At 36.6% G+C, this 12,204-nt stretch overlaps 1 protein-coding gene across 2 annotated transcripts in view; it reads left to right on the plus strand.

Moving 5' to 3' along the window:
- aplp1 (amyloid beta (A4) precursor-like protein 1) overlaps positions 1–2,952 on the plus strand; it is a 45,547-nt gene extending 42,595 nt beyond the window's left edge. Inside the window, exons 15-17 of one of the 2 annotated variants that reach the window (XM_015029856.1) lie at positions 732–794; positions 941–1,084; positions 2,791–2,952. In XM_015029856.1, coding sequence (XP_014885342.1) covers positions 732–794; positions 941–1,084; positions 2,791–2,892 — 309 coding nt within the window. In that variant the 3' untranslated portion in view covers positions 2,893–2,952. The remainder of the gene's footprint in view (positions 1–731; positions 795–940; positions 1,085–2,790) is intronic. The other variant, XM_015029857.1, reaches the window with a different exon arrangement.
- The last annotated feature ends 9,252 nt before the right edge of the window (positions 2,953–12,204 follow it).

The raw sequence follows: 12,204 nt of genomic DNA on the forward strand, positions 1-12,204 counted from the left end.
AAAAAAAAGAATAAGTGGATGATTTTTATGGGGTGTGGGGGGGGGGGGGGGGGGGGGGGTGAAACAGTATCACACACATATTTTTCTGTTATGATAAAATATTTGGTAACACTTTATTTGAAGGGGGGTGAATAAGACTGTCATGACACTGTCATAAACATGACATAACACCATGAACATCAATAAGTCTTCATGAATATTTATGACTGTTGTCATAAAGCGTCATTCGGTAAATTATGACACTTTTAATATGAAGTTGACATTATTAAAAATGTCTTTGTTATGACAACTTGACATTAACCAATAAATCATTACTGTTTAAACTTTACCTTTAATAACATAAAGTTACCTAATTTTTAAAGTGCAATCAGTAATACTTTTATAACAAATTTATATCAGTAATGATTTATTGGTTCATGTCAAGTTGTCATAACAAAGACATTTTGAATAATGTCAACTTTGTATTAAAAGTGTCATAATTGACTAAATGATGCTTTATGACAACAGTCATAAATATTCATGAAGGCTTATTTATGTTCATGACAGGTGTTATGACAGTGTCATATCAGTCTTATTCAACCCCCTTCAAATAAAGTGTTACCAAATATTCTAATTTTCTTAGAAACTGAATCAGCTAAGTCACATTGACTAATGAACCTTTTGATGGTACTTTGATTTACTGAGATGCACCTACGTAGTTTTTTATTGTTATATATTCTGTGTTAATGCAGATTAACACCTCTGCTGAGCTGAAACAGGTACTCAAGCCCAATGAGATCGCAAGAGACGAACTGGTAAGAGCTTGTGTTGCAAATGTTTTCTAAGCCTTTGAAAGAATTTTGATATGTGGAAAATTGTATTTTATTGTGATAAATTACAATAACAATGACATATTCTGCACTGAAACCTCTTTGCTGTTTAATATTGCTTCCTCCCAAAGCAACCTGATGCCCTGGACACGTTTAACCGTGGCGCCATGGTTGGGTTGCTGGTGGTGGCCGTAGCCATCGCCATGGTGATGGTCATCAGCCTGCTTCTGGTGCGCAGAAAGCCATACGGCACTATTAGCCATGGCATTGTGGAGGTAGGACCCAAACCAGACCTTTAATTTAGGAATAAATGTAAAATAAAAAAAGCTGTTGTCATGGGTTTTAATGTTATAATTTGGCAGATAAAAAGTCACCATCTTGCCTGCAGTACATTGTGCTCCTTTGTCTGGATAAAAAGACTAAAAGGCCAATCTAACTCAGCTCAGTTAATCTGCAGCTAACGTCCAAATAGCTCCTTTTTGTTGTCCTTTCGCCATAATAGGTTTGCATTAAATACTCTACCAAGTCATGCGTGAAAACATGTTTCACATGGAAAATTATCAGTAACGAACCACAGAGTCTCACATCGTCAGCATTGATAACCACAAACACTTATGTGAAGAGCAGCTTGATGTGAAAGTGACAAGCTGCAAAATGTCTGAGATAAAAGTAGCTTCATCGCATTTTGAACCGATTCCACGCCAACTAGATCATCCAAAGAAACGCCCTTCTGTTTCACCAAACTAAGATTGTTCAGACTTGTCCCTGTTAGGGGTAAATAGACCGGTGATAACATCAACTCGGTAAAACCCTGCGTTATTATTTGGGGGTTTCTTTTGTTGTTTTTCTGTCTCGCTTACAAACAAAATTACTAGTGCCATACTTACTCAATAGCTTTTATGTTTTACTTTTTGAAGTTGAGTGTCTTGACATTTTTAAAGAGCGATCTAGGATTTCATGTTGTCTTTGCCGTTCAACATGCTATTTGAATAAAGCAGACTGCTGTTGATTTTCATTAGTCAGGAACTGTCAACAAGTCAGAAAAACAAAACAACCTAATTGTGACCCTTTAAAATGTAACCAATAATATAATAATTTTCCAGTAATGATTTTGCGTGAGAACAACATTTTGCAATTAACTGTTACAAATGTGGGTCACATAATCGCCGCCCTCTTCCTGAAATCTGGCGCAATCTGTTGAGCGAGCAGCTTAGTAAGAACACGTCACAGAAGTTAATTAATTATGTTTAATCATATATGATGACATTGTGAATTTAAATGTCTAAGCTAGTTAACAGTATGATCAAATTGATTTTAGTACAAGTACTATTACAAATAGGTCCTGAAACCATTATTCAGGAGAGAGTGCTGCAACGCACATATATATGAATAAACTACCAGGATGACTTGGCAAGGTATACTGGTTATTAATTACAAACTGCACAAAAGCTTTTTAAAAAAAAAAAGTCTTTGGTGGGAATGTAACGCAGGTGTTTGCGTGTGCCTGGTCTTGTAAAGAAATGAATGTATGACTAAATGTTTTTATCAAAAAAAATCTAAAAAAAACAGGATATTTTTGACAAGTTATTATCGGCTTTGGTTTCATTGGAGTTAAAATGACTGACATTTTAGGCAGATATTATCTTATTTGTTGTACACTACTGTGTGCTATAGGGAGGTAAAAAAGATAATAAAACCTTCAAATCTGACTGTTACAGACCTGCTGCATGGACTGACTGTGTGCTAAAGAGTAAATCTGTTGTGATCTAAAGACGTTTCGATTTAAAGGTTTCTGCATAGATTTGCCAAGTGTCTCCACGGTTTGTGTAGAGAAATCTATCAATTCCCTCCATCCTTTTTTTCACTGGTATTTTCCCTTCTATGACTTGAACACCTTTGTTTTTATCCTAGTCAATGGCATGAGCTCTATTTGCATATGTTCCTTCGATGTTATAACTCAAGCCCTTGTTGTTTTTGGCAGCAGGTCGATCCCATGTTGACACCGGAGGAAAGGCAGCTCAACAAAATGCAAAACCACGGCTACGAGAACCCCACCTACAAGTTCTTTGAGCAGATGAACTGAAGCACTGGATGCTACCAGCAAGTCATGCCTGACCACATTTTGTCCCTCCAAACCCCCCTCCCCTCCGACCTGTCTCCCCACTCGTCTTGAAAGTGGTGTCCCAGATGCACTTCCTGTGATGGATCTATGACGTGTTGCATATTTAAATTAACTGATGATAAAGTGCTAGGTTCCTTTCCCATAGCCAGTTAATCGCATCGTAATGCGATTAATGAGATGTAACACAATCCTATATTACTTATTGTAGTCAAATATTCCTTTTTGGGTAAGCAGAGCTACACCATTTCATAAACGCAGAAACCATCCATCTCATCCTTGTGGCATGACTTGACCTACTGCTCCTCCCTTGAAACTGAATTTTGAATGGTGCATAATGCTTTATTATTAGTATTTATTTTTCATGAGTAGTTTCTTTCTTGAGGCTGAACCACGGTTAGATTTATCTGTGTAGATGAGCGTGAATGGCAGCCTAGCTGATAGTCTAGCTGAAAACTTACCTCCACGAGTTACTATGACAACGGTAGGGAAAGATGTGGAGTTTACGAATGTATGTGACAAACGGGCTTTGATTTAAAAACACAAATTAACGCAGAAACACTGTATGTGCCGGTTGTTCAAAAGAATGCACACGAGACATAATTTAGCCAGTTTATTTGTTTTACTATTCGGCTTTCAAAAAGATCCGTGCTAACAGAATATTCTGAAGTCTATTGGTTTACTGGAAGCATGACAACTTTTTGGTGTATGATGCTGCAGTATTTATTTGTGTTGTTCCTGTCATTGCTTTCGAAGAGTCCAAAACGTTCCAGACGGACACTGTAAATAACGTAAGTACCTGCTACTAGATGTAGGCATTTCTATGATTAATTTGCATCGGTGTAATGGAAATAATATGTTTAAAAAAAATAAAATAAAGAAATAATAATAAACACATTGTGCTGTTATGAGAAGGAGAAACATTTTCCTAACATGGCTGATTGAAAACGGACTGTTGTAAAAACCAGCACAAGACAACGACACAGCAACTACTTTCTGAATGTATTTGAGGTAGACGTTGAGATTCCTCCCTCTTTTACTTTTAATGCGTCACTCCCCTTGTAGTGAACATCGGTAGGTAGCGCACTTTGACACATTTAAGGATGCTTTCCCTGGTGCCCTTGTCATCACTTTGTGTAGCAGCCTGTTTATTTTCACATTTGAGCAAAGGGATTATTCTAAATAAATCCTGCACAGAGCAGTAAAGTGTAAAAAAAAAAAAAAAAAAGAAAGAAAAAGGGCACAACTATGGTATTGGGTCACCATATGAAGTATCATCTAGAGTCTAGACAAAGACACTCTGCCATGGTAGTCATATTCTTGTTTTTTTTCCAATATATATCTATCTATATATATATATATATATACATCAATTTGACCTCTTTAAACTCATCACACTGGATTATAGTAGTCTGTAGAAGCTTCATATAGGTCTCCTCGTAGAAAGGCTTTCAACTGAATGACTCATTCTAGTTTTCATATTTATGATCAACCTGCTACCCTAAATAGGCGAGTCAAGAAAAGGGATTGCCCCTTGAAATTCTGACGAACTGTTTACGGCTTAGTGTGTCATTTTGTTTTCCTCTACCCTCTAAAATTTATTACTGGTCACCTCGATTAGAAAAGGTCACACTGTGGAGTTTATCAGGCTTTAATTATATGTTTTAGCACAAGCAATGCCATGTTTGTTTATGTCTGCTGGCAGTTTTACATAAAGCTCCTGAAGAAGCTGAGTGAGGGGAGGGGCTTTCCTTTTTATTTGTGTGTGCGCGCGGGTGTGTGCGTGTGTGTGTGTGTGTGTGTTTTCAGAAAGAAAAGAGAAAAAATGAAATTGAGGTTTGCCATAATTTTGTTTGTCTCGTTAGGTGGGTTAAAAAGCGGGTTGTGGTCATGTTATGACAGGATAAGAGAAGTCGCAGCCCCGTGTATAAAGTGTACAGCTCCGTTAGTGAATGAAAACATTGTATGTTCACAGTTTAAGTCAGTCGATCTTGTAATGATACTACTGAAACCATAGATGAGAATAAGCTTGCCTGTGTTTCCCAAACCACCGAAGGTTTCCTACCAGCATTTAGCAAAACTCAACATGGTGTATACTCTAGTTACTCAAGTCACATTTGTACTTAAACATCCTGATTCAGATTCTAGACTTCTTCTTCTTCTTCGTTGGTCCGTCCCCTTACTCCCTAATAAAAGTATAAACTATGTTATCGAGGTTTTGATTGCTGCATTATTGCCTTTTACAATGCTGTGTTTTGGATGTAACTATTCTGTATTTTTTATTTATTATGTAACAATCAGTTGGATTGAGGGTCACGCAATTCACATGTAATTAAAAGCATGTATGCAAAAAAATAAAAAATAGATGATGCTGAGGAAATGTGAATCGTAATTGACATGCAGTGGCATTAAGCACAACTAAATTGTTGTTACACCTGGTGAAACGATGTAAATTTACTCACTGGGATGTTGTTACTACTACTGAAAGAGCTGTTCTTCATTTTCATTGAGACCTTTAACCAAAGACATGCTCCGTGACTTCTTGAGACAGATTTCTTTATTTGGCAAAGTGTTCCTGTGTAACTGTACTGTAAACAATCTGGCAAATTTAAACTGGTTGAGTTCATTAAAAGTGTAATAAAGGTGAATGACCCCTTAAGAATCATCTGTGTGTGTTTTTTTTTTTTTTTTTTTTTTTTTTTTTTTTTTTTTTTAGCACAGGTGCATCTCTGTGGAATAAATCACTTTAAAATGAAATTATTGTATTAATTCAGTTCGAAAAAGTGAATAATATTAATTAACTTAAAGTGATATATTTCAAGGGTTTATTTTTTTATCAATTTTGGCTCACATTACATGAATCTTATATGTTTTTCAGCTTCACTTTTTCCTTCCACTGAACCTTCTGTAATTATACTTGGATACCACACTGTGCCTAGGCAATCATTTGTGGCCTAACCTCTCTGTAGAAAGTGTCAGTGACTTCCACCTTGACAAATGTCTGAAAAACAAAAACAAAAAACGCTAATTTTGTGAACAACAGGACGAGGGAGGCAGAACGAACCTCAGATCATTATTAGCTTTGTGCGATTATTCTTCAGTCCACATCTATAAGTTAATTAAACATCTAACTGTCTTATAATAAGAAAAAACCCGAGAAGCCCACATTAATTTGGGTCAAATAGTTTCGTCATCCTTCCACCAGCTTCTCAAAGAAAGTTTGTTGTAATTTCTGATGTAACTGGTGTGTATGCTGCTTGATCACATTCACCTTTTGTATTCTACCCACCTTTTTTTCCGGGGTGTTGGCCACTCCAAAACATCGACTTGGTTGTTCTTCGGCAAGATGTTTGGACATTTATATGGTGCTTAAATTGGCATATTTATTTGAGCAGATGTGGCGCCTCCAGGCATATAAAAATTACACCCAGTGATGAAACGGTGTCCAATTCATCCATAGGTGTTCCTCCGTTTAACTCAAATATCATGAATTAAGTGTTAAAGGCCATGACATCATCACATGGGCTTTCCCAAATTGATCAAAAGCACACAAAGCTTTGTGTATGTAAAGTTAAAAATCTTTGTTAAAAGAATAAAACTTTTTTTTTTTTTCCAACAAGTCAGTTTCATTATTTTGTCATTTAGAAAATATGAAATTATTTGGTAATCTTCACTGACAACATGGGAAAGGTGTAGTGTGTTTTAATGTCACATAGAAAAACATGTCCTTTTATACAGTGTATGTAAATCTTTGGTTTCAACTGTACAAGTAGTGGGGGTAGGGGGAAACCTTCAGGCTTACTCGTACTGGAAAATCAGCTCTTCTTCCACTTCAAGTCTACTTTAGGTTTCTTTGGAAAAAGAAACCTAAAGTACACAAAAAAAAAAACAACATGCTTTTTTACATACAGTTTTAACTGGAATTAGCAATGGCTATACAGATAGGTAGCAAAGGACTTGGCCCAAGTAGTTGCACAAGCACATCTATTTCTGTTCTTTAGTGTGTTAGTGTGTGGGTGTTTGTGTTATATTGACGTAAAAACATTTGGTAGTAAAACTTTTTAGAGATTAAAATCATGACCACGTCTGAGATAAGAGAAATTCTCAGTTTTCAGCATGGAGTTTCAGTGACTCCTTAAGCCACAGTGTCAATTCTGTGAAGCCAAAATTGTATCTCACTTCCTTTGTCAGGAAAAAGCTACATGAGATAATATCATTCTGTTACCTTATTTTAAACGACAGCAAAGAAAAAGAAAAAAGCTCAAAAATAAAAAAAAAGAAAGAAAAACATTAATTTGCTAAGTTATGGAAGGAGTTCGATTCAAGAAAGGCTAAAGGAACTTTACCTTGTTCAGTTTATACAATGTGTCCCGGTAACTTAAAATTTCATATTATTGCTTCTTACAATGCAGCCAATTGCTTGGGCTAATTAGACAAGAGAACAATGTAATCAAAATATACTAGTCTGTTCCGACTGAATGCTTTTTACATATTTCATATTTAAAAAGCTACTATCTACTAGCAAATCTACTGTTTGCTTGTAAATTTATCAGATATTTGTTAAAATTTCATTAAAATATTTCACCATGCAAACAAACTTTGCAACATTTAGTTACATTTTATTGTTTGCATTGTAGTTTCTGATCAACGAGATTTTATTTTCTAAGATGGCGTATCTCAGTAAAAGTAAAATAAGATTTACTAGGAACTCTTAAAGACCTTTCAAGCGATTTGATAAAGTCTCCTTTACTGTTCCCACAGGGCGGTTCATTTGCAGCAGTCTACAAAGTCTACACCACGACAGTAACGCTCACATTCTACAGATCATGATGTAAGTTAAGGATTTTTAAAATCTAAAATTTTGTGGTAGTGAATATTTCAAGTTTACTTTAAAATGTAAATGGTTGTGACCCAAAACACAATTATTTTACCACAAAAGTTCCCAAATGTTTTGAAATATTGGCATGAGTTATAGTTTTAGGGATTCGGAAGCAGTAAAATAAAAATCCTAAGAAAACTATATAAAACCAAGAATTTTCCAGCTGTAATTAAAGAATCGATTAACAAAAACGTAATGAAAATGTAAGGGTCTTACTTATAATATTAGCCAAGCTGTGTTGTTATTCTGCTCATTGTAGACACGGGTTGTCAAACATCCACAATGCAAGACTGTGAAAAGGTCATAAAAATGTATCCAATCTGACGAAAAACTACCAAAAAATTCATTAAATTCTGGTGCAAGATAATATTAGTCAGTAGACTATAAAGCTGATTGAAAAAGCTATTAAAAACCCACTTTCAGTTAAATCAATCAGATTTTTATCATTTCAGCAGTTTTACATTGTACTGGCTATGTTTCCAAACAAATAAATAGGTAACTAATTGATTCTCAGTCTGTTATTTAACTTTACTAGTAAGGATACTCAAATTTCCACCTACCATAGCAAATAAGTATTTATTTATTTTTTTGCTTACTTATTTTGGGGGAATGGAGCAACCTCTAACATCTTTAGAACTAAAAAGGTGAACTGATCCCTCTGTTTGGAGGTCAGTCTTTGCTCCAAGTGGAAGAGTTCAAGTATCTTAGTGTCTTGGCTGAAATGTGGTTTTTCCATATAGTACCTGGGTTAGGGAATGGGAAGCTCCATCATCCATGGGGAGCCTGGAGTAGAGCCACCGCCCAGCGGACTGATGATGCTGTACTTAACCCTTTCATGCATGAATTATGATCCTTTGTGTCAGGATTTTTTCCCAATTTTTTAAAATATGTTCTTAAGGCATAAAACAAGGTAGGAAGAAACTTTTGTCCATATACTAAGTTGTTATTTGAAAAATACATCAGTGGTATTGTTCTTTAGGGCTTATCTGATGTCACAATATTATTTTTTTTTTTTTACCTGCAAGGGTCGTCTACAGCAGAAGGAGGGACCGGGTCGGTCGGTCGGCATGCTTTTTTTGTCTGTCGGCCATATTGGATTTAACAAAAATATTTTCATGCATTTGCAGTTGATGACCAGTAGTTGATAGTGTATTTTATGATGCATTAGTGTCCACTTCAGTGGTCTGTGTGCATTTATAACATAAAAATCCACTAAAAGAAGCACAAGAAAACAGCTTTTAGATAACTGCCCACTGTCGTGACCACTATGCATGAAAGGGTTAATCTGATGAATTTAGGAGGTTAGGTGGAGAAAATCAGCCATCAACAAAGGGTTGAAGAGCCTTTAGCTATCTTTTGCGACTCTAGTTTCTGAGGAAAGTTTCTTTTGAACTTAAAGTAGAGCGATGAGTAATGCAGCACGGCAGCTGTTGTCACATGCGCATGCAGTTTCTTTGATGTCTTAACAAAGGCATGACAAGCAAATCTAAGTTCTCCGCAATGTAATGCAATTAAAAAGCATCGGACATCCAATCAAATCAATTAATAGGTAACTCTGACACAGTTCCCAAGCAGAAGCTCACCTGACAGTCAGTGGGGGTGTGGGCGGTGCTCACACTTCCTTCACCTACAAATTACAAAGAAGTGTCAAGCCCCAGCCTCTGGTTCACTTCTTCCAAACCACAACACTGACGGGTAGTCCTGCTCACCCAGATTACTGTGAAAAGGCTCTGTGGCTGTACAGTAACAGTTTGCTATTGATGCCTGTAGCGCGGATCAGTCATCTTGGTAGTGGTTCCTGTGAAGTCAACTGCTCACATACCGCCAGTGCGGTAACGTAAGCCGACTCATATTAACCTAGACTTTAATCACTTCGCAGTCTGAGTGAACATCTTGTTTAGTTCGGTAACACTTTGATTCATTCAACAAAACAACAATACGAAACCCCTTTGTTCATAAAAATTAAGTTGTTTTTGGAGCTGGATCAAAGGTGCGCTTGCACGACAGACGCATTTGATCAATACCTTTAACATCATTTTTGTGACAATCCGTCGCTTTTTACGCCGATGTGCACAGAAGTCACCTTTTTGCTATCCTGCTCAGACACACCCCAGTGAGTCAGCATTGCATGGGGTCTGCCGTGGGAGTCTGATGGTGATTGTTCAACTGACAGTGAGGGGATAGCAGCTGCTATAGCAGGAGTGTGATGTGAGAGGGGGGTGAGGTGTGCATGGGGTTGGGGGGAAGGGCTGATGCGAACATTCTTGATATTACTTGTAGGTGAAGCCCTTCTCATCACTGCTTGCTTCCCATGTTGTGCAAGGTGACATTTAAGCATTGGTATGATGCTAATTTCCTTGAGGGGAATAGATGAGCTCATGGTGTCTGTCCAGTGGTTTTGAGGACTCAGTGATGAGTGTTTGCACCGAGTGCTCGCAGAGAAGCCCCAAATGTCACCGCGTAGCTCAGAGCCATGAATACGCCCACAGTCTGACAAACCACCAGACTGAGTAATCATAAATGGTCAGTTGTTATAAGTTACAGTGATGCAGAGCTGAAAAATCCTTCTCTTACTAATGCATCAACATCTCAAACTTGCGATCACAGCGATTACGACGAAACCACATGGCGGTTAACTCGACATGCATGCAATGATCATTTAAGGTAACAAAATAAAAAATGCAAGAAGAATTTTCATTAAATATCTGAACGTAGAAGCTCTCACTTGCACACGAGCGCCTCAAATTTCCAGCGCTTTCCATGGCAATGCTAACATGAAACTTCTTTTTTTGTCAGCCTTCACTTTGTTCAATGGGTTTACGGTGGCTTTCAAAATTAGTTGTATTATTCTCAACTTCAAAAGGAAAAAATTGGATCTTATCAGCAAGACAAAACAATGTCAGTGCATCGGAAAAAGCACATAGCTACTCATAAAGGTTGGAAAAGTAGAACAAATCTCGCTTGAAATCTTGAACTCTTTGGGGACATTTGCTTGCTCTGCTTTAATTCATGTACATTACATGCTAATAAGGCTTCATGGGTCGTCTATATGTGCACATAATGTATAACTTTCAAAGAAAAGTGAAACTACCTTGTAAAATCTTAACCGTCCCACCAAATAATGAAATGATCAATAAATAAATAAAAAGCCTGCAGCAACAAGTGAACTAACTGAAGGCGCATTGCTCTGACCTAAAAAGGTCCTTAACAGTAAGTGTGTTGCATTTGGCATGTCAGAGATACAGAGTAAACTACACAGCTGAAGATTAAAATGATTTTTGAGAGCGAACTAAAATTACTTCCAGATTGAAAGTCAGGTAGCTCATGAACGAAGTTTTTAGAGAGTTTAATCTACATCTCGACTTGTTTGGCCAAACTTGTTTTCACCACTCTCTCCCATGACAACATTTTAGCTTTGTATAGAATCACAGATTCACAGATTAATGCTTTCCTGTTAGACGTTGTGTTTTTAACCTCTGCTGGAGCTGTGTGGCCGTTTCACATCTTTATCTCAGATATTGTGAGGGAATGTAGTCTGAAGTAGCTTAAAAATACATACGTCGCTCTGTTAAGCTGCTAAATAATATGTAGCTTCTTTAGTCTATGTGCACTTGAAAATACAACATTTTAAAACTAGACTGCTCTGCTGACTGCAGCCATATTTAATACATTTGTATATTATTGTAAAGTGAATTCATTTCAGTAACTTACTTATTTTCAAGCCAGGTTTTCTGTAAATTATGACGATTTTCTTTGTTTACGAGTATTGCAAACATAACATTTCGGAATAGAATATGACATCAGACCATAATAGAGAAATATGGGCTTAATAAAAATAATTTTTAATATCTGCTTAGAACTTTTTAAGACAAGCCTCATTGGCACACATATTTACATTTATTAAAAATGACTGCATACCACACCACGTGTTCATGAGGCCCTTTGAAAATAATAGGACTGTACAAGAAGCGCTGAAGAACAAGGTCAACCAGAGGAGAGAATAAAAGGCGTATTGATACACAGACGTAATGAAAGTTCTGGAGAAGAAATATATATGACACCAAAACCAAATTGGACAAAAAGTACGCGAAAGCTTCGACACGAACACTGTTCAGAGGCTTATGTTTCATCACCTCTGAAACATAGTCTAATTAATAATACTGATACAAAATTACTCATTAGTGTTCATAGTAGAATTAAGTTTCACATTTTGACATATGCAATATATTTGTCACATCGTGGCTCATTAATTAACCAAAACCAACAACAGAGATAAATCCCAAAGGAGCCGTCCGTGACAATAGATCACGAAACTTAATAATTTACAATATTTTTACTCTTTCTCAAACCTTCCATCACCTCAAAGGTCTTTTGGCATAATGCCAAAAGTTTCCTAT

This window comes from Poecilia latipinna, unplaced genomic scaffold (assembly GCF_001443285.1).
Source record: "Poecilia latipinna isolate Pla-1442-1.1 unplaced genomic scaffold, P_latipinna-1.0 Scaffold165, whole genome shotgun sequence".
NCBI lineage: Eukaryota > Metazoa > Chordata > Actinopteri > Cyprinodontiformes > Poeciliidae > Poecilia > Poecilia latipinna.